This window comes from Pholcus phalangioides, unplaced genomic scaffold, assembly GCF_987345545.1.
Source record: "Pholcus phalangioides strain wild (caught in Gottingen) unplaced genomic scaffold, Ppha-v1.0 ptg000008l_1, whole genome shotgun sequence".
In the NCBI taxonomy this organism is placed as follows: domain Eukaryota; kingdom Metazoa; phylum Arthropoda; class Arachnida; order Araneae; family Pholcidae; genus Pholcus; species Pholcus phalangioides.
In genome coordinates, this window is record NW_028301601.1 from 19,577,463 (window position 1) to 19,605,438 (window position 27,976).

The following is a 27,976-nucleotide window of genomic DNA, read 5'->3' on the forward strand; positions in this document are numbered from 1 at the left end:
ATAAAATCAAGTGTTTATTAATTGATCTCAAGTATTTTGCTTCATTTGATGAGCTAAACAGTTTTCTTGGTTTTGGATAAATTTTTATTGTAATCACAATTGGCGCTTCACAATATGTGCCAGCTGATTTCTTTAGGGGCTTTGCTTCGCGGTCGCTCGTCCGGAATTATGAAACGCGTTTTTTAAAACTAGATTTATTTTCAAATAACGCTAGCTACGTACATGTGCGACTTGCCAACACGATATTTAGAATTCGACTCGCTGTTGCCATCTTTCAAACAGTAATAACGGAAATAATTGATAAAAAGGAATAAAAAATAAATAAAACGATCTCCGATCGTCCAACAATGATGTCATGCCATTTCATCATGCTTGTTAATATATATTTTTTTCTTTTTCTGATGCTTGAAAATTTGAAAAAAATATAATTGTTAGAGATATATGTAAAATTTTATGTTGGCAGAGAGCATATATTACATAAATCGAATATAGGTGCATCATATTTGAAATAAATCGATAGTTAAACGAAGTATTTTTAATTAAACTTCTAAAGCAGTATAGTTTACGAGTTAGACTGTTTGATTGTCGTCAAATATGTATGAAATGTCCCGTTCTTTCAACGGACCTCATTTTAATTCATAATCTTCCAAGGGAATGAAGATAGTTTGATCAAAAAATCAATTACATTGTAATGAATATGACTATATAGACTACGCATCTTCAACCAGTTGCACGAAAGCATCGTGGTGCTCCCTGAAGTGCCTAGACTGCTCGATGCTAGTGTCCGATTTTGTGCTCGCGAGCACTCGATCAACGTTACAATTAAACACCTTAGGAGCATTGCATCCGAGGATTTAAATCATCGTCATTTCAAACATTCGTATGTTGAACTTGCCCTAAGTGTGCTTTCTCCCTTTGATGATGGGTACAGGCAGTGCTCGCGCTTGGAAAAGGTTGAATACCTCTGCTACAGACAGGTATAAGTATTCATATTTGTCACGTGGGAATTTTTTTTTTTTGTCGTGAAATACATTTTAATTCGCGGCAAACTTGCTGTTGAACCTGCCAAGGATTATTAAACACTATAAATTGATGATTTCTTCGACAATTAGCAACATCTTTGGCAAGAATTGGCGATGTATCGTATTTATGATTCTGTAAAAATATATATATGTTACGGTAAGATATAAGATAAATCCGGGTAATACACAATATAACCGGTTATTATGCATAACCGCCGAGCATTTGGTAATTTTGATAAATTTCCCTGAATTTATCACTTTTTACCGGCGACTATGCATAATATCCAAGCGTCGCGTCGCTAGTAAACTTATCAAGACGATTGGTAAGCATGCATAATAACCGGTTATGTGTAATAACTGGTTTTTCACATTTACCGTAACATAAGTATATACAAGTAGAACCAAAGTATATAACGAACATATAAGAGGCTAAATATTGGCCGTTTTAACCCATCAACGACGACTTTGATTTTTTTTTAAACAAAAAATGAATAGAACCACTTTTCCACCATTTATTGCAAAAACAAAAACGTAAAATTTAGAATGGCCAATTTTCTTACTAACCGGCGTTAATGGGTTAATGCACAAGTCCAGTTTACAACTACAATAATACTTATAGGCGCGTAATATAATGAGGTGTATATTAATGAAAGTGCATTAGCTTGCTATAAAAAGCGTTTATCATACATAGTGTCCTATAAATTCGTAAATACTTTACAACTTTACAAACATTTAAGGAATTGTTATGTTTGAATGTGGTTTATGAAAAAGTTATTCTCACGTAGCGGCTGCATGAATAGGGTGAAATGTTCCGTGGACTGGCACCGGTCCACGGTCCACAGCAGCGGTTTGAAGAACACTGTATAAACTACATTGAATTCGATATTTCTTTCACTTGATCCACGTTCGGTGAAATGCATTACAGGGGGACACGACAAGACCATGGTAATATAAAATACCAGATGCTCCTTCTTCTTGTGGGCGTCGTCACGAAATTTGGATTCGAATAACAACACACATCTATAACAATAATAATAGTAATAATCCCTCCAGATCGTCTTGCGTATTCGCCAAATTCTACCAAAGGGCTAGAGTTCACATGTCAGAGTTCGTGCATATTCGGTTAAGCATGGCGTGTTGGCATCTGGTTTCTGAGGAGTGTCCGGATGTATAAAAACATACCTGATTCGGATGCAACATGCGTGTAAAAAAGAAAATATACTTTAGACTTTTAAAAGAATTGCATGTAAAAAAGATCACTCCAGGCATGATGTAGTACTAGTAGGAGGAGCATTAAGAGGTTATAGTTCCATAGCCAGAGAGGTGTCCTCAAAGGTTATGTAGGAAGTCACGCGCTGAGAGAGAGAAAGAGAGAGTATCTTGTTATTTTCGAATTATGGTTCTTTGGTTTTTATAAGGTAGCCATTTTCTAAAGACAGAGAGAGAGAGATAACGGATGAAATAAGAGATGGGAGTGGAAATTGTAATAAAAGATCAAACTATTTCTTGTAAGGGTTGAAAGTAGTGCTTTCGAAGGTCAGAATCGTTTCTTAGTACGAATACAGTAAATGTCCGTTATAACGACAATTCACAACCACGGGGAGAATTGTCATTATAACGGACTTTCGTTACAAGCGAGTTTCCATGTCTTGCAGTGTCCGGTTATAAAATTGTAGCAAAAATTGCTGCGTTATCCGCATTGAAACATCTTTTATATCACTTCGATCTAATAGTTGATTAATTAAATTTTTTTTGTAATTCGAACTTTTACAAACTCCCCCTTGAGGTTTTTTTTTTATCTAATATTTAATATTAAAATTTCTCTTTCAATTCGAATTTTTTGGATAATTCGAAGTTGGAGGAAAAATATCATATTTATTTTATGAGCAAATTTAGTTTGAAAAAATTCTACAATAACTCGGGCTTTTAATGTTCTCGATCAAGTCGTTAAACAAAAAATTTTCAAAAACTAATAAAAGTTTTAAGAAATTCCGTTTTCCTCTCTCTACTCTTTTCTCTTGATAATTTAATGCCCTTTTAAGCATTGTTCAGCATCGAGACTGCGTACCACTTAATACCGATTATACTTTTCAACCTATAGATCGAGGTGTACCATTAAAAATCCGATTCTGTCGTCATTAAGAGTAAGGATATTATCGGAAAGTTCAGATTTTGTAATACATTAACAATAGGATATTTCTTTGATAGCATAAAAATGATCAGCAAACTTTTTGGGGAAACAGTTTCATAGCGAATGATCATGAACTGTTTCTGCAAATCACAGGCTTTGAACATGGTCAAGAAATTCTACAGTGGCACTGATTCCAGAACAGTGGAATGATGTAGCAGCTAAGATCAATTATTATAGTAATAAATTATTAAAATTTGAGAAAAATAGTTTCGTAACCGAATGATAAAACTTTAATAATTGAAGATAATTATCATATGTGAATGTTGAGGATTAAGTTGCAATTTGTAGTAATTTCACAGTTCCATCCAGGATAGATTAATTGGATAATTCGGATTCATTTCCAGTGACTTTGGATTTGGTTGTACATATATATCTAGCACTAATGATAGGATTTTTGTTTTAATGTTACAGCGTATATGTAGTTTTCTACTTGCTAAATAATACATTGCTGACTTTCTAGCTTGGTGGTCAAATTGTTGCAGGTAGTCACTTTACTAAGCTCTGCTGTGTCCATTTTCTTTAACTGATATGTACACATTGCACTTACATTATTCAAATCTCTTATAGTGGTTGCCTCGGAGTCAAAACAAATAATGATCAAGGTAAAACCGTCCGATTCTCTGCCAGTCGGACGCGTGATGCCAAATATTCCAACGTCCATGTCGGAGTCCAAAATTCTTCACTTGAAGGTAAAATACTTCATTTTGAATTAAAATTACAGTTGTGTGTAACCTTTTCTTCGAAACTATTATTACAGGCTAAATGTTACTGTTTTTTTTCTACCAAACGGAAGGAGGTGATGAAAGCGGGCGCCGAGTCCAAGTGGAACACCCTACCACCCCTGTCCTATCCCGAACCGTTTCGAGTTATTGGGGGTATTCGATTATGGAAGAAAGGCGTATCAGGTCTGAAAAAACCCAAAGTTGTAGTGTTTTGGCAAAATTTACACGCAAACTAAGCTCATATTTAGAAAGAGCAGGAAAACCCTATCAGGTGTCACACCAATTTTGTCGAAATATCTAGATTTAACGGTGAGGTTTAAGTGCTGAAAGATTGGCAGGGCAGAGTTCAACTCGAATTGTTGCCAAAATTTTTAACCGTAAATTCTGTGAATACCCTCGTAGTTACAACCTGTCAAATTAACCGAAAACTGGTCCCTTCCACCAACTTTCAAAACAGCGTACAACAAACAAACCATATTGGTGTATTAGTTCAGGAGAAATTCAGCCTTTTGTTTGCAATACATCACTGGAATCGGCGTTTGTCCAAGTAGATATTTTATTAGATATTGGCAACAATTCGATTTTGCACTTCACTAGTCTCTCAAAGGTTGTAGCTCGCCATTTAACTCAGGTATTATGATGAATAAGGGTGTCACCTCATAGGAATTTTTTTCCAAAATTAAATTGTCGCCAAAATCTGTAACAGCCAATTCTTTTCGGCGAATACCTACTTCGACGAACGTCGATTTCAGTGATGCATTGCAAACAAAAGGCTAAATTTCTTCTGAACTTAGAACACCGATATGGTTTATTGTATTGTCTTTCGAAAGCTGGAACAATGAACACGTTCTTGGTAAATTTCGCCAGTTGTAGCCACAAGAGTGTTTGCGGCGATTGAAAATTTTAGCGACGATTCGATTTTGAACTTCTCCAAACTTACAGCGCTTGTAGCTCACCATTAAATCCAGATATTTCGATGGAATTGGGGGTCACCTTATAGTATTTTTTCTGCTTTTCCAAATATGAACTTAGTTTGCATGTAAACCTTGCAGAAACTTCACAAATCTTGGGTTTTTTTTCAGAATTGACACATTTTTCCTCCATAATCGATTATCCACCGTAACTCGAAAACGGTTCGAGATAGAACAGGGTTGATAAGGGAAGTTTGATGTTCCACTTGGGCTCATCCATCCCTCCTTCCGTTTAGCAGAACAGGTCACGTTCACCCTGTATATCACATATTACAATATCATATTCGTGTTATACATAATGTAGCCGGTCGTTCTCAAGTTCCACAAAGACAGGAAACCGAACTCAACTGCTGCAGTGGACACGGAAAAACTGTACAATACCATGCAGGCCATGGGACTGAACAAAATGGCATCACTTCTACGTCGAATACATTTAGGAGAAGAGCTCTTGAAGTCAGGTAATACAGTCTTTCTTCTTTTTTTTTCAATCTTTCATTTGTGATTTTATCATAGTAATAAACTTGTAGGACAATAACTTCGGCATAAGAAGCTTGAAATTACACCTGATGAAGCCTCTACGGAAGGGGGATCTTAACTTTTTTTTTTGTTCCACGTACTATTTGCGTCAATAAGTTGAAGTCCACGAACCCCCTAATGTAAATAAGATATAGGCCACGGACCCCCTTAAAAAAAGTTATATTGAGTGTACAGCAGTGGTAAAAGAAAGAGTTAATTGTTTTCTCATTTATACTCAATGATCCCCTGCAATTACTCCAAGGACTTCTGGTTAAGAACCCTTGCTCTACGGACACAATACTCTATCTCGCAGACGTTGCAAATATTTTCAGGAGTAGACAGGTTGGTGCAAACTACATTAGCATCATCCTTTACAACAACGGCTTTATGCACGGACTTCTAAACAAAATGATAGTCGATACAAACGTAGTAATGGGGGAAAACAATGATGTGTTAATTATTTTCCCATCCAAGCTCACGAACCCTCTTAAATCGCTCCAAGGAACGTTGGCTAAAAATCACTGCTCTACGAATAAGAGCGTGTACACTTCATCTCAGACGCTACGCTACAACGCTTTCCAGGACGGGGCCAACTGCATTGACGGCCGTAAATAGTGTCAGAGAGAGGTCATTGCATTTTTTGCATCGTCTACTACAGTGGTCAAAATCACTAAAACCAAGGCCCGTTACAACAAGTTAAGCATACTAACCTAATGACTCTGTGCTTAACGTTTCGAGTAGCTTATCTCTGAGAATTGAGTATCTACTTTATTATCTGCAGTTTTTTTGCCAGGACGAATTAACCGCATTTTTGCCAACAAGTCGTGTCTGAGAGATGGCAGATTATTCGCCGATATTCCAATTCTTCTGCTCTGGTCAAGGCAAGGAAAACTAGCTGGGGCCCATAACAAGCTAAGCATGTTTACTAAATGACTATGCAGAATGTCCAATTATCCTTTGTCTTCTTATACAACGGCCGTGTCCACACGTAGACGAAAAGTAAAAATTCATATATGCTATCTCTTTCGTTCATGTGTTCGGCGAGAGCCAATGTTCATTGATATTGAAGCGACTGCCTGCCTGTGCGTGGGCGGTTTTTTTTTTAAGTTTCATTATGAGTAAAGCGCACGTGGTAGCGGCAAACTTGCTAGGTAGTCTGAATGGCGTTTATGACAAACAGTGCAGAGGCCTTCTATCTCTAGGAAGTGCTGGTAGTACTCGCTGTGATTCATGTACAAGTGGAGCTGCTCTTGCAATGGTCTTCTTGTAGTGAAATGACGAAAAAAAAAGTCCTTGTCTTCAGTTCTTGACCAGTTTCTTTCAGTTGAACAGGTTCAATTTTTTTTTTTTCCGAGAGACTTTCTCAAGGAATCAGCGAAACGTATTGCACATTAAAAAAGTATTGCACTTCATGATATACAAATTAGACAGTTCCATTCTACTGATTGAATAACAAAAAATGCGGGATTTTAGCTTAAAGGGAAAAAAAGTCCAATTTTGGGGGAAAAATGGAATGATCGTACAAAGCAAGCAATGTGCGGGATACAAAAACCGAGTTTGCCCCGTTTTACCAATACCCGTTTACCGTACTTGCAAAAAGAACTTTTTTTTCGGATACAGTTATTTGGTTATTGTTATCAGAATCTCCGATTCCTAATGTGATCACATTTAAGCGGCGTGAACTTAGCTTGAAATATTTATTCAAACAGTAGCTCGAACCGATCAAGTGATAGGCTTATCCACATTTCCGGCCGATCTACCTCGATCGTCTTTGGAAGCTGAATGGGAAATGCCAAGAGAGAGACAATCAAATGAACAAAGCAGCATGCATCATCATCAATCATCACCACCATTCAAGTTACTGTAATACTGTTCCGAGGCCAAAATCATGAGTTCCAGTTTAAACGGTTTTTGCACCACCATATGACAACGCACGAGCAAATAACGCATCGCCAAAAAAAGAGCCCCTAACGTAGTCATTTCATAGGGGGGTTGGACTATAATGATGATGATGATAATAATGATAATGCACCGTAAATATCATGTCTCATTCCATCTTACCCCGTTTTTGTTTGATATTCGCTAGGCCCGTTGACTTTATTCTCGCCCACCGACGAGGCGTTCTCATTGGCTCCGAGAGGTCTTGTTCAGAACCTTCTTCAAGACGGTAATCAAGAGAGCCTGTGGAATATTCTCTTGCATCACGTGATCAGAGGTCACATGCAAGCCGAGGACGTGCGCAATGACTTCACGATGCCTACCCCGCACCATACTGGTGCGCCTTTGCGGTTCAACATCTATGCTGGGGGTCAGGTAAGACCTTTCTTCTCCTTTTACGTTATATTCTTATCTTTTTCTTATTTGGATTTTCTTGAAAGGCTTCGTGAATAATACGCTTTTTATAATCTTTGCCATGCAGTCGTAAAAGTAAGAAAGAAACTACACGTTTGCGAGAGTGAGACGATTTCTGATTTGTTTTTTTTTTCCTCAGCCCTATGTGTGAAGGAAAATATTTTTTTCTAGATATTATGCCTAGGCGAACTGGTCTCCGCTTGGAATCGAACCCAGTCCTCTTGTAAACCGTGCAAGCGTACACCACAGGAGTGCCACATTTGCTGAAGTTGAGAGGAGGCTTCATTCATTTCACACGCCGCAGAGGCTCTGTCAATTTTAGCCATTGCCCAGGTTGAATGGCTGGATGGTTCAGGGTGCTTTATAATGCTTGTATAAGGCACATAACTACACTTGGCCATTTTGGCCCAGCTCTCAGAAATCTCCGCCACGTGAACAGATGCCTCATTCGAAGCGGTTGTATCAGTGCTTTATTGGCTCAGTGTTCGTGCTGCCCAGCTTATGCCCTAGCGCCGAAAAGGTTCATTTATTAGAACACGTCACTTTACCATCACTAGAAGCGTATTGTTTCCGGTTATCATCAAGTCTCTTGATTTCTTCCCGTAGTTGTCTTGTCTCAATAGTGCCGGCGTACGGGATTTTGTTTTGCGGGCTCCCAGTTGAGATTTTGCAACGTGTCTCGATGATGCCGGCAAAGGGACTTAGTGTTGTGGGCTCCCAGCCCACGACTGAGCTTTTCAGCTATGTCTTGACGTTGCTGACCGGCCCATGGGGCCGATCAAACGGGACTTTATATTGTTGGTTCCCAGTTAGGCTCCCCTAGCGATCGGTTGACTTTTGCCACCATACTTCAAAGTTGCAGACCGGCCCAAGTGCCAGCCACAGCGACTTTGTGTTACGAGCTCCTAGTTGCGCCCAGCTATGAATTGAGCTTTTGTCTCGACGCTGTCCGGCCCAGTGCCGGCCGAAGAGCGTTTATCTCACTATTCAGAGAGGCTACTGAGGCCTTCTACTTCAGCGCATTACGTTACAGTGCATAAATAAGGAAGGAAAGGTCGTGTCTCCTGTGGTATAGATGAATAGCGCGCTTGCGTGATTTGCAAGAGGACTGGGTTCGATTCTCGACGGAGACCAAACTATTCTTTCCGAGATCACCTCGACATAATATCTCGAAAAAAGTCTCTTCCTTCAAACTACGAGTTTTGTTATTTCACAGGTCGTCACTGTAAATGGAGCTCAATTCCTGTACAATGTCCGAGACGTCGACGGTGTCCTCATACAAGCCATCGATAGAGTTTTGTATCCATTGGCGGAAACGAACCTGATTGATAAGCTGAAAAATGAGTTCCACGAGATGCACGCGACGTTGCTCAAAGCCGGATTATCTGATCAATTATCAAGTAATTGATTATCATTCTTACCTTCATTGAAGAAAATTATAATGGATGTTCTTTTTGTCAAAAGTGATGGATAACACTGTGTAACGAAAGATAACCCTATTTTGTCCTTGAGAAAAAGTTGTTATTTCTGTGTTTGCTTGGCTCGAATAATCATCAAAATGATAAATACTTCCCTCAAACTTTGGTTTTATACAAATACAAATACAACGCCACAACAGGCAAAATGCCCAACGAGGTGGCTGAAAAAAAGATGCCCCTTTTGTGGTTAAGGGATCGATATTTGCAAATTGGTCATTCACCATTCGCTGATTGGGTGACTGGAATATTGAAAAATGGCAAAAAAAACTTATCATACGCATAATAATTTGTAGTAACTGCAATAATTTTAAAACTATTACTACCCATGAAGAAACAACAAATTAGGCACTAAAAATCGACGTTTAGAGTAATTTTGATTTTGTTTCGTTGACACCTGTGGACATTCTTTTCCTTTATCTATTAATTTTGCCAGGGGCGTAGCCAGAAATTTTGTTCGGGGGGGGGGGGGGGGAGGACCAAAGTGATAGAACAATAGATTTGACCATCTTTTTCCGGTCATTTTCTCACATTTCGGAGGGGGGGGACCAGACCCCCCAAGTCCCCCCTCGCTACGCCCTTGAATTTTGCAATTATCTTTCAAGTTTAAAATTTTTTAATTTTTAATTATTAGTGAATAATTGATGTAATTAATTACAAAAAAACTAATTTTTAACAAATAGAAAACACATTGTCAAAGGAGAACAAGAAGATGAATTGACTTGCACTGGTGGTGCGGTATGGGGAAAAAGTCAAGAACCACTGCTATAGAGGGTGTTCATATCTGCTATGCCCGAGGGAAATTGTTAAATAGAGGTGTCCCTGTTTCTGAATGTCCCTGAATCGGAGGTCGGAGTGTAGGCCTACACCTCAAATGAATTAAACGGTCCTCGAGAACTTGCAACTTTCAGACGTTACCTTCATTTTTTCCCCGCAAAATTCCAAGGACCTAATTTTTCGAAGACGCTTCATAGAAGAAATGCTTTTTCAAGGGGTCGACGGACATATTATTTTAGAAAGCCGTGGGACTGCCAATTGCAGGATGACATATTTTGCTTCATTTCCATAAAGAAAAATCTAAACGTCAAACTCCTATTAGTTTTCTATGAAATGAGGGTACATAAATAAATTAAAATGACGTAAAACTGATTTTTCCATCAAGAAAAGACCCCGTTACCTCTTCCCGACATCATTCTTCCCTTTACAAAAGATTATTATTACAACAGGACGTTAAGTAATATTCCTTTGTAAAGATAAAAGACTTAGATAGGAGCGAGATAGAAAAAGAAAATATAATGTGCAATCCGAAAGGGAGTGTTAATGAGTTGGGGGCCCCCCTTAGAGGACGAAGGGCCCCGCAATAACATGAAAGCAATAAAAAGAGACGATGATAATAAAGATAAACAACGAATGACCTCTGGAGAGAGGTTGAGACATAAAAGAGATGAAATGTCAAGGTTTTTTGTGGCTTCTCTTGCGTTGGTTGGAGACACCATCCTGCTTACGTCACTGCTTGCTTTTGAATTGTAAGCGTAAAACACTTGCAGAAGCGTAATTTCTATTTCTTGTATTAGAGAAATACTATTATACCTTAAATTCTAAATACAGGGTGTTCTGGCGGAAGCAGGACCGCCCTTACCGGACGTGGGGCTCGGTGCGAGGACAATTTCGGGGGCCCAATATCCCCGATCTTATATACGAACATTCTATGAGAGAAGTGAATCAGCATTCAAAAATTCGTACATTATCACAAAAATATGTAGGAATGCTGAAAATATCCGTACAAGAAAATATAGACGCAATTAAATTTAAATTAACAACACAAAAAAAATTAATGCAATTTTCGAATTGAAGGAAATTTTCAAACTCATGGAAGAAGTAATTTCAAAACCAACTAAAATTAGGACTCGCAATAAAAGAAATTGTCTCAGAACTAATGAAAATTCAGAACCGATGAATCGAAAATAAGAAAAATAATTGACAGATAATCCCATGAAAATTCAGAATAATTGAAGGAAATAATTCCAGCACCCATGGAAATCCAGAACCAATGGAAAAAGTAATTCCAGAACTGATGAAAATTCAGAATTTTGATTAAAGAAATAATTCCAGAATTGTGAGGAGAGAAGTAATTCCTGAATTTATGAAAATTTTGAACTAAGGAAATAAATAATTCCAGAGACGTGAAAAATTCAGAATTAACAGGAAAAGGTTCCAGAGTTGCTAACAATTAAAAGGAAAAAAAGTTTCAAAATTGATTTTAAAAAATTCAGAATTGACGTGAAAGAAGGTTCCATAATCAATAAAAATTCAGAATTAAGGGAAATAAGTTCTAGAATTGGAAAAAAATATTCAGAATTAACGGGAAAAAATTTCCAGGATTTATTTAAAAAAAATCAGAATTAACTGGAAAAAGTTCCAGGGTTCATAAAAGTTCAGAATTAATAGGGGAAAAGATCCAGAATTGATAAATACTCAGAATCAACGGCAAAAATAGTTCCAGAATTGATGAAAATTCAGAATTAACGTAAATGGAAACGCTATAGAAAGATAAAAAGATTCAGAATCGACGGGGAAAAAAAAACCTCTAAAATTTATGAAAATTCAGAATAAACAGTATAAAAGTTCCGAAAATGATGAAAATTCACAACTAATGCAAGAAATAATTTGAGAATTGGTGGAAATCTCCAATATTTTACCATGAGTGTGGAGCCTTAAGAAGCGCGGGGCCTAATGCGCCCGTGACTATCGAACGCGCCCAAGGGCGGATCTGCATCTTAAATGCTATTAAACGCTTTTCAAGAGATGGAGTACCGTTCGGGCACCTCCAAAGGGTGCTCACATTGAACTTGATTCAACTTAATTAACTTGCAATAATGAACTTGAGTTTCTGTCTTCAATGGAACTTGAATTTATAACTAACATGTGTGGTTCTCCCTCTATTAGCCGTGCTTTTGGATACCTTTAGCCAGGATACCCTGTACATTGATTGTGTTTCTTATTCGGTACATTTTTCGTAGGTGGTACTTTCACTGTGTTTTCTCCGAGAGACGAAGCTTTCGCTGTACTTCCAACTGAAGCCAGGGATACGCTACTGAGTAACTCGACGCTCCTGAGAAGTGAGTAACGTACCGTGTGTACCGGTATTAACGGGATCGAAATTCCAATTATTGATGAATAGAGGTATTGATTAAAATCCATTTGTCTCATTTTTTTCACAGAGGTTGCCCTCAACCATGTTGTACCAGGGACGTATTTCAGTGCCGCTCTCGGCAATGGTTTCAGTGCCAAGCCTCTCGGTGGCAATATCCTCCTCTTCACATCACGAAGAGGTAAACTTCACTGTGATTTATTCGATGAATTTACCGATTTTTCACCAGAATGTACATTTAATATGTTTCCCCCCCCCCCTCTTTCGAAGGTATGATTCTGGTGAATGGTGTACCGGTTATGGAACCGGACCAGATATCTACCAATGGAGTCGTTCACGGTATCAACAGAGTACTGGTCCCAGAGGATCTGATACAGCAATGTAAGTGCATGCAGAGGTACCCATTGATGCCGGCGACTCTGCGACCTTCGTCGACGGCGTCGGGTGTCAAAGACGGTGCTGGTGGTACGACGATATCGGATTCCGATCCGGATAATGCATTAGGGATCCCATTTGGTACCAGGATCAAGACTGCGTCTACTGGTGTCTTGCTACCTGAGTCGACTGCTGCTACTCAAGGTGAGCGATTTCTCTCCGACTAGCACCGATCTTACTAGAAGGTTAACCGTTAACTATTAATCTTTTGGTATCCATGGACCCCCCCCCCCTCCTCCAGTGCCAATAAAATGAATATGAATGTCAGGGACCCTATACAAAATAGTACAGGCTGCCCCAAATTGTTTACATAGTAGATTAGTTCTGCACCCATTGAGTTTAGAAACATTTTTGAATCAATAAAAAAGGTTTCAAATGATTTGCAGTTACTCAAAATCATCAGATCACAGAAAAATTAAATTTGCATGTAAACTATACATTCTCAACCCATGGCCCACGGGTCAAGTGTAGTCCTCTGAGTCATCTGATGTGGCCCGTGACCACAAACGTAATTTTGTAAAAATGAGCTAAGCGGCACATTGACATACAAACAGTGTGAGACCTGCGGCACAGTTCCAGATCACTTGAGTCACGTGCGGTGAAGTTGCAAATCATTTGAGTTGTCTGCAGCACATTTCCAGATCACTTAAGGGGACTCAAAGCACATTCCTAGACCACTTAGTGGGTTACTTAAGTGGTGATCTCAGTCCCAGATCACTCAAGCAGACGTGGCACATTCACAGATCGATTAAGCGACCCCACAGCATATTTACAGATCACTTAAATGACCTGCGGCACAGTTCCAAAGCATGTTCCTGAAGAGTCAACGATTGCAGAGTTATCTGCTGCCATTCTCCGCTGTTCAGAAAGCCTTCATAACCAAGAAGCCTGGATAAACAAGCGGAGATGAAGATGAAGTTCGGGGGGGGGGAAATTCACATTCCTCTGTGGGGAATCGAACCACCGACCTCTCCGGGCGAGTGCTCTACCATTGAGCTATAGAGGACAGGTATTTTCTTTCTTTAGAGCATATATATGAACGCTGAACGGGACCTCACAGACGCGAATGTGAGTTTTCCTTCCGAATTTTATCTCCGCTTGGTTATCCAGGCTTCCGTACTTCGTATGAACAGCAGAGAGCGACATCGCGTTTCTCTCTATATGACGCCATCTGGGGACTAACGTCGTAAGAGCTACTAGCTGAGCTAGGAGGCTGCCCATGCGCAGTCCCGATCAGCGTTCATATATATATATGCATTAAGGAAAGAATATTCGTTTTCTGTAGCTCAATGGTAGAGGACTCACCCGGACAGTGAGAGGTTGGTAGTTTGAGTCCTCACAGAGGAATGTGAATTTTCTTTCCGAACTACATTTCCATCTCCACTTGATTATCGAGGATTTCGTAAGTTGGGGGACAGTATTTTGGACTTGTATTCAGTATATATAGCAATGAAAAAAAAACCAATCGATTGATTGATAGACGGTTTTTTCCCAGCCCAGTATATCAAGGATGTTTTTGGATATTATTCGGAGGTGAACTAGGAAAGAAACTCGAACCCAGGCCCTCTCGCAAACCGGGCAAGCATTCCGACATGTACAACAGTGGTGCACAAACCATGGGTCGCGAGAGATTCTCCGAAATAAAAACTTCCAAATAAGAAATATGTGAAAACTAAAGAATGCCTTAGTTAAACTTAGTTCAATTACCGTGTATCACACAATGCAATTTTATCAAATTCTACTTACACAATAATCAATATATACTGGCTCCGTCAGGCCAGAATCACGAATGTGCAATGTCCTTGCAAAAAAGAAGAAAACAAACGTAAAAAAATTACGTTTGAGTGTTTACTCTGCCCATGTTACTCTCTATGGAAGTTTTTCCTAAAATGTTTATAACGTGTGTTTCAATAGGTATACAAATTCGCGTTTCAGGCACAACTTAGATAGCAAAACAAGGTAACAAAACAGCTGATAAAAATAAAGGGAAAATTTGTACATTCGTGCTTCTTGCATGCGGCGGACGATATCCAATGCCGTCTTAACGCATGGGCCCACCCGGCACGGCCCGGGGGCCTCAAGCGAAAAGGGGCCTGACAAAAATGAAAACAGGTAAAAATTTTCTATAATTTACCAGGTAGGGCCTCAGAAGAACCACTTGGCCCAGGGGCCCATGATGCTCTTAAGACGGCCCTGATGGCATCAAGTTAGTACTTTTACACAATCACCCGATTTCAAAATTGTATATTTCTTAAAAATTAAAAACGCACAGAATAGAATGATAAGTAATATGTAAATATACGGGTGGAAATGGGTCTACGTTTTATGAACAATTTTTTTTAATGGTCAATTTTGAGTGTAGAATCATTTCGAAATCGGATAATTCTTAATCACTATGTGTACGAAAATCAGGGACGATACACTTCCATCTTGCATAAGAGACACACACTAAGTACCTGCATCAAAAAACAAAGTAAATATTTATATAACATTAAAAAATATATATATCTTTGGAAGTCAATATCCCCTAATTAAAATCGAAACAACCATTCTGAAAAGGGCTTTCGGAACACCATGTTTACTAAGAAAAAATCAGAATGTACTGGAAAAACCAGGAACCAGGACGTATGGTCAGCCCATGTAGAATGGGGAAGGGGTCGTGAGACACATGGTCAGCCTGTATAGGGGTTCAACGATAATTTTTTTAGTCAAAATGGGGGGGGGGGGTCACGCTTCTGAATAGCACTGGAGAGTCACTCTAGAATCTACAGCACTGGAGACACGACCCTTCCTTCCTTATTTCAATCACTGTGGCATGAGGCGCTGAAGTAGAGACATTAGTAGCCCCTCTTAACTGCAGCAAATCTCCCCCAGGTGGGACGGAGAGTTCACCTCGGCATAATATCCAGGAAAATATCCGTTTCCTTGAATTAATTGATTGTTTTCTCATGAAAGCTCACGGACATCCCTGAAATCTCTCCGAAGACTAAGTTGTAGTGTTGGTGGACCCCCCCCCCCCCGGTTGAAAACCCCTGTCTTACAGAATGAAATGACTGTTAGTTAAGAAATGTATGGCACAAGAATCAAACCAAAGTTTGAAGATTCTTTTTATTTGGTTTTATGGTGATATTAACCTTTGAATTTTGCAGGTCCAGATCAGGATGATGAAGAACCCCCCGGATGGCCGGAAACTACTGACACCCCGAGGCCACTGCTCGGTATGTTGAGCGACCCGGTACGGTTACCCGGTGGTAGAAGAGCAACTTTCTCTACTTCCAACAATTTGTTCCGTAACTCAGTCTTCATCAGTCGCATTCGTTACCCAAGTAAGTGCTCAGTCGCTTCGTGCTGTCACGATGATTTTTGTTTACGTGTACAATAGGTGTCTCAAAAATATTGGGACAGACTTTCAGGGGGAAGGTGGATATCGGCTGGGGCAGAGGTTCTCGACCTTTGGAAGCCTGGGGCCCGGTTTAATTCTTTTTGGAGCGGAAGGCCCGTACATGAACACGACTAATTGGAAATGAATGGAAATCAATCATGGCCCGGTTTGACTGATGCCAGGGCCCGGCGGTTGAGAAACACTGATCTAGAGCAGTGGTCTTCAACGCATGGCACTCGGGCAGAATGTGGCCCTCTGAGATTTTCCGCCCTCCTAATACTTTGCATTAGGAGAACGAAAAATAGTAGAAAGTAGTAGAAACTAAAAACTTTCTAGAACGAAAAATATCGTTCTAGAAAGATTATCGTTGAATCAAAAAGCAGCAGTTTATCATCAGTGAATACGCATTTGCCAAGACGAAAAAATATCGTCGTAAAGGGATTCACCGCCGTATTAAGTGTCGTTGTAGCGAGGTTTCACTTTATTTCATGAGGAAAATTTCGGCATGCAAAAGGCATAACTAATTGCAGAATTGCTTAAAAACACCTCGATGAAGGAAATATATAATTTCAAAATTATTTCAAGATATTATTTCAAACATTGAGGAAATAATTTCAAAATTATTTCAAGATATTATTTCAAACATTGAGGAAATAATTTCAAAATTATTTCAAGATATTATTTCAAACATTGAGGAAATAATTTCAAAATTATTTCAAGATATTATTTCAAACATTGAGGAAATAATTTCAAAATTATTTCAAGATATTATTTCAAACATTGAGGAAATAATTTCAAAATTATTTCAAGATATTATTTCAAACATTGAGGAAATAATTTCAAAATTATTTCAAGATATTATTTCAAACATTGAGGAAATAATTTCAAAATTATTTCCTCAATGTTTTTGATATAGCTTCTGGAAGAATAAATTTCAGTCTTTGTGATACCAATAATTTCACTCGTTGAAAGAAATAATTTTAACTTTTTTAAGAACAGTCCCAGAATTATTGGGAGCAATAATTTCAGAAGTATTTCTAAAGTATTTAAAAATAATTATTTTTAATAATTTCAATCATCGAAAGAAATAATTTGATAATTACTTATAGGACATTCACAGAAATATTGAAAGCAATAATATTTGGGAATAATTTCTTTCAGAAGAAATTTGGGAATTATTTTCAGACATAATTTTCGAATTACTTTATTTTATTTATTTTAGAAATGATTTCTTGATAAAACCACTTGAATTATTTTTAAAAATTAGTTCAGAAATATTTTTAAAATTAATTTTCGTATCATTTTGAGAAATAATTTCTCAATTACTTCTAGAATTAATTTCAGAATTTTTAAAAGACCTTATTTCAGAATTAAGAAAGAAGAGTAATTCAATTATTTAAGGAGTAATTCAATTATTTAAGGAGTAATTCAATTATTTAAGGAGTAATTCAATTCAGAATTATTTCACACATGATGAGAGAAATAATTTCATAATTCGTGAAAGTAATTTTACAATTAAGCGATAGAAGGGAAAGTCAAAAACTTCAGAATTGTTGCGATAAATAATTCCGGGCTCTCTTGGACCAATTTGTTAAGACACCATCAAATCCTTGGAATCTGCATACCAAGTTATAATTCTAAATACTTGGTTGGCTCGCGGGCTTCATGTAAAATTCTAATTTGTCCCGCAATGTCTCTCCAAAAGGTTGAAGACCTGCTTCAGAGGATATTTACCTCTATTGAACGTTTGTCACAATATTTTTGAGACCCCCTGTATACGGTATGTTATTCATAGATATGATTAAATGTTCTTACCCATGATGGCTCCCTCTTCAACCAGGTGCTGCTGGTATGACTATACTCCTACCTACGGATCGGGCATTCAGGCGCTTGCCGCAAGTCGCAATGGATCAGTTGAGGAATGATCCATCCAGATTGAAATCAACACTCGGTATGCACATCTTAGAAGGCAGGATCGATCCGAATGCATTGATATCGGGCGTTCCTCTGAGGACTGTCAGTGGAAGGACGCTTATGGTCAATGTCCTTCCTCAAAGAAAGGTCAGTACAACCAATCTCTGCAGCCAATGCGTTCAGGAGAATTCCATGATACTTGTAATGCAGGGGTGCACAACCTGCGGGCCAACAATGGGTTCCATCCGGACCTAGAAAAGCGTTCCTCTAGAAAAGTATTAGCAAAAAAGCTGATCATATTTCATTCATAAATTTGCGGTCGGGATCTATGTGGAGCGTCGCCAAGCTTGTGCACTCCTACTGTGATGGCTTTAAATGCTGTGCGAAATTGGTTCACACACACACACGGAAAAACATTGAGATCTTACAAACTTTGCACTCCTTTTTACTCAGGGGCTGATTATAGGAGGGGTTCCCATATTGGCTGTCCGTAGCGGGACCAACGGCGCCGTCTTCGTAATCGACCGTTTGGTGCAACCTTCACCAGCAGTAAGTATCGATCAAATTGTCAAAGTATCCGCGCCGACAACCCCTGCGGATGATGATGAGCTGTCGATATGGAGAGGGTTAATCGATGATGTACCTGATCTAAAGAACGAGCTGAAATCCAGTATGTATATTGGGAATTTTTTATAGGTTAATATATAGTTAAGATGAGACAAATTTTCTCAGCATTACAATCCCTATATTTTATTTTTCCAGGGGATAGATTTTACACAATGTTCGCTCCAACGAATTCCGCGTTTTCGCATCTACCGCCAGACCACCTGAAAAGGTTATTGGAGGAAGAGCAGCTAAAACGAGGTTTGGATCCATTATCTTCATTTAGACATTATAAAGCTTTGCACGGGGTCAAAAAATCGAATAGAATGCTCGGTTTCATTCTTAAGAAGGTGTCTTCGTGTTCTCTTGAAGTCATTCTTCGGCTTTTCCGAGGCTTAGTTCGTCCTGCAGTGGAGTATACCGTAAGGTTTTGGAGACCATAGCTACAGAGGGATATAGACCTGCCGGAGAAGAGCTACGTGGACTCTTGTTAACTGCAAGGCTATAATATTACATAATATTATACAAAGCCTAATCCTTGCTATACTCAAATGGTTATACTCAGTGCTTGCAAATGGGATAATCTAATCTCCTTTTTGCTAATTTTCTCTCCTAGAATAAATAGATGGATGTAATGCAATAGAGCAGTGTTTCCAAAGTGGGAGATGGAATGGTCCAGAGGGGCGATAGAAGGCACTGATTTAACATAGGATCCGAGGGATTCACTTGAGTTGGGGGGGGGGTGATGAGAGAGAAAAAATTCTGATGAAGGGGGCTATGGAACGAAAAGTTTGGGAACTATGCAATAGAGCTTCCTCTCTTATCTGCCGTCATCGCGAGTTTCTTGTTGGTTATCCTATAAACAGGATTTGCTTTTTCTCCTGGTTACCTCAGCATTTTCTTTCGATTTTATCTTTCGCTCTCTTCTCTAGCGTCAGAGACATGCAAATTATTTTTCCTAAATATGAAGATCAATGAATCAGAAGGGAGAGGAGAGCATACGATTTGATGTGAAGAAATCGTGTGCCTAAAGGGGAACTCTGGTTGATAACAAAGAAAAGAAAAAAAATCTACTTCACTGATTTTTTTCCTCTTGATTTCCTAAATGTCATTAAAGAAGCCAGTTCCGGTGATATATCGCTCGCACCTCAAATATACATCGTTTAAATTTGATGACAGAAACCCGTAAGTAAAACGGGCTAAGCATTTTTGCCGACAAGGTCGAAATCGTGTGATATCAAAGTCTCGATACAGTTGAAATCCCGACTGGTAAAAATCGCGACAATGTCGAAATCTCGACGAGGTTGAGATCCCAACAAGGCCAAAATCCCAACAAATCACATTGCAGACAGGATCAAAATCAATTTCTATAAAATTCCGTATTCTGATAGAAACGGGAAAATGAGGCTTATACGTTGAGCATTAATTGTTTTAAATTTATTTGTCATAAATTTTTTCTGCTCCGCACCATCCTGTTGTCCTTTGAATACATAATTTTGAAATTGATTTTTATCGTGTCGGTATTGTGACTTGTCGGAATTTCGACCGTGCTGGGATATTAACCTGATACTACGATTTCGACCTTGTGGGGGATTTAGACCGCGTCGCGGAATTTTGACCTGTCAGAATTTTAATCTGGCGGGATTGTGGCTTGACGGGATTCCGGCTGTCGTGTGAGTACGTCATATCATTGCTATATCATATTCTCTGGTACCAGCAGTCTATATATAACCTTTTGACACGTCAAGACTTTCTTATTTTACAAAATACAGTCGAATCCCGTTTTAACGAATACCGTTATAGCGAAAGTCCCGTTTTAACGAACACTTTTCTAATCCCCCAAATACGTTTACATAGGAATAATGCTAGGTAACCTGGAATTCCTTTATAACGAAATTTCGTTTTAACGAAGTGATTCCTCCGGTCTCTTGGCGTTCGTTATAACGGGATTCGACTGTAGTTTTTTTTTTTTTTTTTTTTTGCCGTTCTCTTTATACCGCCAGTTTGTGACATTGAGATCTTGATCCGATGCTAGAATAATGCCAAGTATTCACTGAATTTCAATTATGGAGATTTTGCCTAATTAAGATTACTCAACAGTTCGCTTTATTAAAGACTAGCAAAAATACCCGGCGCTTCCCAGAGTTTCTTCAGTTACTGGGAGGATTGAAAAAGTGACAAACCATTGTAAAGGAATACACTGTTATACATAATACTGACAGCACCAAAGAAGTGACAAACCATTGTAAAGGCATGTCTGAAACGCATTGCTAGGGAACCACGGTAACCCAAGTAAACATTCCGAAAGTTATTGTTGGGGCCCAGGAACTATTGTTGTCCGACGGGTTTTCCCCGATTTCGGGCATTTTCTCAGCTCTGGTGAACTTTCAAAGTAGCCAGACTATGGTTCAATCCCGGTCCTGTTTGGTATATATATATAATGGCAAAATTTGGTGACGAGATCGGTCAAAAATTGTAGATTTATATAAAGAACAAACAAACATACATACTTTCACATTTATATCTAAGATGCAAAAAAGTCCTGTTATACTTTCATTGAAATATATTCTACGTTCATAGATCTCATCAGAAGCCATGTCATGACAGGGGCCTTGTCCAGGAACTTGCTAAACCCAGATCTCGTGGCACCTTCCTTGAAAGGCAATAAGCTTCGTTTCCATCGTATCGCAGGTAAGTTGATCGTTTTCGATGAAAATGTATCGTCAATGATAACTCAATTAAAAGTATGAAAGCTTGCCGGAAAGCAACTAACGCGGAGCACAGTCCAACTCGGTTATAACGACATTTAAGATTCCGTGAAATCTTTTCGTTTTAACCGACATGACGTTACAACCATGGTCGACTTTTTCGAGCTTTATTTTGGTCAAAAATATAATCATATGCAATCAAATATCTGCATGGAGTTGTTATTTCAGTGTGATTAAGGAAAATAAAAATATAAAAAATACTGGAAAATTGGGATAAAAAAATGAGGGACATTTCCAATTCTTGTCAAAAATATTGCAAATTCAATAAAATCAGCAAATATTGCTTATATATAGATCCCGGAAATTTAGGCACTAAAAATGGTCTAAATAGGATGGCAAAAAGGCACTAAAAATGCCTAAAATAGGCACTAAAAAATGCATTTATAATTGGGAGAAAGAAAAAAGCAACTGAAAAATGTGTCATTATATCCTAAGGCTTTGTGTTTCCATCGACGTCATAAGCAAGGTTCATTAACGTTATTTCCAATAGAGAATCAGCACAGACTGCCAATAGTTTACCTTATAGCCGAGATTTGGTTAGAGGCCGTTCAAGTATTACGTCATCATCGATGGGGGGGAGGGAGTTCGGATTTGCTGACAAGGGGGAAGGGGGGGTTGGATAATGCTTACGTCATCAACCACCCTTTATGAAAATATGAGTTAGGATTGAGAGGGGCAAAGCTGATGACAAAATTTTGCTGACGGGGGGGGGGTCAAAAATGGCTACCACCGAGGTCGTTATAACCGAGTTTGACGTAATTTACTGCATTCAAATGCTCTGGATCATGAGTAAAACGTATATTTAGAGCGGACGATTCGAAAATCATCCGTAAATTCTGCAGGGATCGGCATCTCGGCACACTCCTAATCGATTAGAAATGAATAAACAATAGCATTAGGCACTCAAAACCGGACACACCATTGATGTTATAGTCATTCCTCTCGACATCGATGACCGTACAAATATAAGTTACCGTGACTCACTCTCTATCCTATCTTTTTCGTACCACACGTGTATCTCGAATATCCCCCCCCCCCCAGTGGATACATTTCCATTTAATTTAGCCTTCCAGGTGTTAGTGTGTCATAAATATGTCTGAATATTCATCAATATAGTTTTTCATTATTCCGATGACCCGTAAAATGTTGAGGTAATGATTCGATGACTCATATTGACGAGTGCGTAGATGGTAGAACTTCAATAATGAAGCAGATTTACTATGGTATTTTCTTCTTCACTTCATGTTTCAAGTTTCGGCTAATGATGATCAATGGCATTAGTGACTTGTCACTAAACATCGACTGGTTTATGGAATAGGTGGTATGCGTCGTTTCTTTCTTTCTTGTTATTTTCGGCTTCTGGTTTATTTTCTCTCCCCTTGACGTTTGCTTTTTCTTAATGGTGGGAAATATGGAAGAGGTTTAATAGAAATTGTTTTCTTAGAGTGTGACCAGCATTAAATGTGACGAACAGCGTCAATGGGGTTGCTGGTTAATTATTTAAAAGATAAAAAAAAGAAACATCATATTTATATGTTTGATTGCAATGCTAGATGATCTTGAAATTAATGATAACGAGGATCACGAACCATCTATAGCATTTACTTTTGAAGTACAGTAGGACTCATTATCCGAGCTAATGTGGACCGGACCTTACAGAATTTTGTCGTTAAATGAAGTAAGTAAAACCATATAAATTGTGTAAATTACGCTCACAAAAAAAATTCACGTCTAGATGGGTGCTACACCACTCTAGGTCAAATCGGCCGGTCTGCCTCCTCGCAGTGTTCCCGGTAACTAGGTCCCACGTCAGCCCAGAGGGAGTGCGTGTGAAGACGCCTCTCCCGGACGTTGAAGTGGATTTTATCCAATGCTAAAGTAGCAACCGGTGGTGATGGTGTATACAAAGCTCTGAAAAAAGCTGAGAGTAAAAATGCCCCCCCCCCCGAAGTTGCCTCCGCCGGTAAGCCGATTCAGGGATGTATTGCTAGTCTCACCCTACCGGATATGTACTGGGTAGGATGTAGGCTTTGTTTTATCCAAAGCCTGTACACCCCCTACGGATGGGAAAGATGTGTATCCAGCATTACACCAATTCATTCGTAATTAGTGTATTAAGCAACAATATTATTAAAGGACTACACCAGCTTTAAATGCAATAATAAATTTTAAAACACAATAAAAATAATGAGTTACTAAAAAATCAACGATTAAAATTAAAAAGAAATTGAATTTATTTAACAAAAATTTAAATATTAATATTTTACATCAAGTGATAAGTGTGATAAAATCTCGAAAAAAAACGAGCTATATCGATTAAAAAAAGTTATTCTATAAGATTAGTAGTATAGATGGCGCTAAAAAATTGGATTTCATTGGCTTGCACGAGTAAAGAAACCAAAACTGCTTAGAAAGGAACATTTTTTAAGTGAAAGCTTTTATATTTAAAAAAAAAAAAAAATTATATATCTTAAACACTTTTTGCAATGAAACAGGTATTTTCTGGATATTATGCCAAAGTGAACTTGGAAAGAAAAGTCATGTGGTCTCGGCCGGGACTCAAAACTCGAACACTCTTACAAAAAGGGCAAGCGTGCTACTACACCGCTAGAGACGCGACCCTGTCTTCCTCCAGTGGTGTAGATTCTACACGTCGCGTCTCTAGTGGTGTAGTAGCACGGTTGTTCTTTTTGTAAGAGTGTTCGAGTTTTGAGTCCCGGCAGAGACCACATGACATGCTATCATCTACACTGTAGATATTACTATGCATGTTGCTATGTCTTTTTTGGTAATTACAAGAAATCATTTTGCGGTATAAGAAGAAGACATGTTCCGTGCTAGAACATGTGCGTGTATGTGTTGTTAACCTAACGTGAAGTTTGTTTCTGTGTAATGCTTGTTATATGTAATTCTTCCATCTGCCCTCATTTTTTCTAACTATGGGTGAAGTGTAATGATTGAATAATTATGCCGTTCCAGGCCCGTTGCTCTATGTGGTGAGACTTTTTAACGATGGAGATCGACTCGCATTCGCTCCTGGAAATTGGAAACCACAGAAAGCCAACTTCAGTCGACCACTACTGTGGGTTTTGAACCGAGGTCCTCGCGATGTGAGTCCGTCACTATCACCACTCAGCCACCACAGCGGCAGCCAAGTAGACCCAGATCAAATCAGCCAAGTCTCCTATTAGGGGGGGGGGGGGACAATTGTTTCATCGGGTTTTTTGTTTCTCAGAAACCTAGAGCAGTGTTTCTCAAAGTGCGCGTCGAAGCTCCTAGGGACGTTGCCAACCTTTATCAAGATGTGTCACGGCGAGTTTGAGACATTGATTGCTTATTTATGATTTGAAATGTTTCTTTTATACTGGAAAATATCTGTCAAATTATTCTGAGAGCCGTAGGTGACCGATGAGTTGGGCAAGGGATCCGTGGCCCACAAAAGTTTCAGAACCATTGGGGGAGGGAGGTCCGATAGCCCCGGTCGATACGATACAGCGATAAAGTATCAAAGAATGTTTAGAGGTGTCGCGAGTTCGATACCCGATTCGTCCGGGTCAGACATTTTCCTGGCGCAGAGCTACAGCAGAAACGACGACAACATGACCACGGAAAAAGATTTCTACCACAGAGAGTCCCACACCTTCGGGTTAGCATACCAACCTCTCAGTGAGTATAAAAAAAGTAAGCATATTTCGAACGCTGCCGTTCGGAATCGGCAATAAATTGTAGGTCCTGGTCTAACTAGATTTTGTATGCAGAAAATAGCCGTGTTGTGACAAAAATGATCAAATGAGAGCCATTGTCCTAAGGACTGAAATTGGAATACGATTCAAAAAAACCTCAGTGGGGAAATAAATCGCTTCGAGGGGAATCGGACCTTTACTTTTGTACGTTCTGCCGCGAGGCGGCGAAACTCAAACGCGGACCGTTGTCCATTGTCCTAAGATTGTCCGTTGTCCATTGAGAATCATTTGCCCTAAAGACTATAAAATTTGAATACGATTCGAAAAATCTCAGAGGGGGAAATAAATCGTTTCGGGGGCGGGAAGGGGGGAGAGATCGAGCCTTTACCTTTGTTCGTTCTGCCGCGAGGCGGTGAATCTCAAAAACACAGACCAGTTTTTACTTTTTATTCGACCCTGCCATGTAATTGGCAAATAATTGGCGGATGGTACTAACAGGGGCGTTTGTCACGTGCTCGTCTAATGTTCTCTCGGTACAAACAGAACATTAGAATACATGAGCTAGGGTCGTTGGGAATCACAAACAGGTTAAGATACGTGCACGGTATGTAATCCACGCATTTCATTCGGCAATATAAAATACAGCATGTTTTTTCGTTGTTTCTTATCTCTCATTTATCCAATCAATTTACGGTCACGTTTTGTAAATCAGGACATTACGAAACTTCCTACATGCTCTGGTAAATTGATAACAAGAGAAATGAAATAATAATAACAGTAATAATAACAATAAGATAACTACGGACAGGATTAAGAGAAAGAGAAAATGCGGCATATCTCTATAGTAATTTTATCATTAGCCGCCTCTGAATATCAGGATGTTGATAAAGTGCGTTCAACTCTTTTTCTTTTTCAATTGATGATTTCTTTCACAGTACATAAATTAGAGCGGGGGGGGTGCAAATCTCCTGCCCGCGGGCCAAAGGGGGGGGGGGGGCTTCATCCGGCCCACGAAAAGTATTTAGTATTAGTATTAGAAGGCTAATCATATTTCCTTCATGGAAAATATGGGAAATTGGGATCCATACAGGCCATCACCAATTATCACCAAAAAAATTTCAAATTTGAGTAAATTTGCTAATTATAGCGAAATAAATTGTCGAAGAGAAGTAAAGTCGCTATTATATTCAAAGAAATTATCGAGGAAGAAGTGAAGTTGCTAATTATAGTCAAAGAGAAAATGTCAGAGGGAAGTAAATTTGCTAATTATAGGGTAGTGAGTCAAAATCGGACGGGACATATGCGGACAACATGGAAATAGGGTCAAAATCGGACAAATTTTGCCGCGCCCTCGATGTTGGCGCTGTATCTCCCATTTGTTTCTCCAACCTGTTAAATGGCGACAAAATGGATACAACAAGAAACCGGGTCAAAATCGGACAAATTTTGCCGAGCCGGCGATGTTGGCGGTTTATCCCTAATTTTTCCACCAAGCTGCTAAGTGGCGATTTTCTCTTTGATGGACATTATAAAGACATGCAGAGAAACTTTTGATGAAATTTGAACAATGCAAAACGTGAGTCGTCTACCAGTCGCCAGAACAAGTTTAAAAAGCCCGTCCTCTTTGAACCACTGACAAGTGATGGATTGCTACACGTAAAATAAAACGCCGACATAACCAACACTATAATAATATATAGCTTCAGTAGAACTATTGTCATTATTATTACCGGGCTCGGCGCGGAAGTGATCATAAGTCCTTATCCCGAGGGATTTCTATCCTAGGAAGGGTCTCTACAACTAATCTCGCCTGAGTATTATCAGCACAGTGCGTGGACTGCGGCATTGTCAAACCAAAGGAAGTTGATTGTTTCATAAGAGGGAAAATTAGTAAAATCATACATAAATTAATGAGCACTTATACGATCATATACATAAACGATATCGATTGATCGTACATGCAAGATATATCGTGGGAAAAGAAAAATAACTACATCAACTGAACTAAATTTAATCAATAAAAATCACGGCAACTCACAGATGCCACACGTGGATAGAAATATGATAATATAGAAAACATGTGAACTACTTCGACAGAAACATTAAAAAAAGATTTTATTCTAATGAAGTGATCTAAAACTATGCACACACACACACTTATTCCGATTACAGTCAATCCAGTTTTTAACGTTCCCGCTTAGTACGACTTATTTCTGTGGTCTCAACTCTAAGTACAGTACAGTGGATCCCGCTTATAATATTTTTCAAAAAACCTGTCACAAAAACATTGTAAGCGGGCAAATGCTTTAAATGGAAAATCTTAGAGCGAATTAGTGAGTTGGAAACACCAGAATAAGTCGTACTAAGCGGGAAAACGATATAAGTAGGATCGACTGTAATTCTCATTAAGATTTCCCATTTAAAGCGGTTCTCGCTTACAACGTTTTCCATGACAGTTTTTTGGAAAACGTTATAAGCGGGATCCACTACATTATTTAATATTTATGCATTGCATATAATAAGTAGTCTATTAAAAAATCTCTGAGTTGAGCATAATGAATCGAAATGATAGATATCAAGTAGATACATGCGATCTTCATGCTTAATTGATTCAGAATTGAAATTCTATTAGTGTCTTATTAAGGATTGGACGAATAGTGATTTGAGCGAATAACCGAATACTCGGCGGCCGAATATGTATTTTCTTAAAATTCAACACAATCATAAATAAAATTAGTGTTTTTAATTGAAAATAAAATTATTTGTAATTTCAAATGATTGACATTGAATT

At 38.7% G+C, this 27,976-nt stretch overlaps 1 protein-coding gene across 1 annotated transcript in view; it reads left to right on the forward strand.

Moving 5' to 3' along the window:
- Nucleotides 1-27,976, forward strand: part of LOC149083954 (transforming growth factor-beta-induced protein ig-h3-like) — a 70,155-nt gene that overhangs the window by 13,140 nt on the left and 29,039 nt on the right. Inside the window, exons 2-13 of the mRNA XM_089234328.1 lie at nucleotides 3,781-3,902; nucleotides 5,211-5,364; nucleotides 7,509-7,735; nucleotides 8,991-9,174; nucleotides 12,270-12,368; nucleotides 12,471-12,581; nucleotides 12,671-12,979; nucleotides 15,985-16,161; nucleotides 18,058-18,278; nucleotides 18,585-18,801; nucleotides 18,894-18,995; nucleotides 21,315-21,425. Of these exons, the coding sequence (XP_089090454.1) occupies nucleotides 3,781-3,902; nucleotides 5,211-5,364; nucleotides 7,509-7,735; nucleotides 8,991-9,174; nucleotides 12,270-12,368; nucleotides 12,471-12,581; nucleotides 12,671-12,979; nucleotides 15,985-16,161; nucleotides 18,058-18,278; nucleotides 18,585-18,801; nucleotides 18,894-18,995; nucleotides 21,315-21,425 (2,034 nt within the window). The remainder of the gene's footprint in view (nucleotides 1-3,780; nucleotides 3,903-5,210; nucleotides 5,365-7,508; nucleotides 7,736-8,990; nucleotides 9,175-12,269; nucleotides 12,369-12,470; nucleotides 12,582-12,670; nucleotides 12,980-15,984; nucleotides 16,162-18,057; nucleotides 18,279-18,584; nucleotides 18,802-18,893; nucleotides 18,996-21,314; nucleotides 21,426-27,976) is intronic.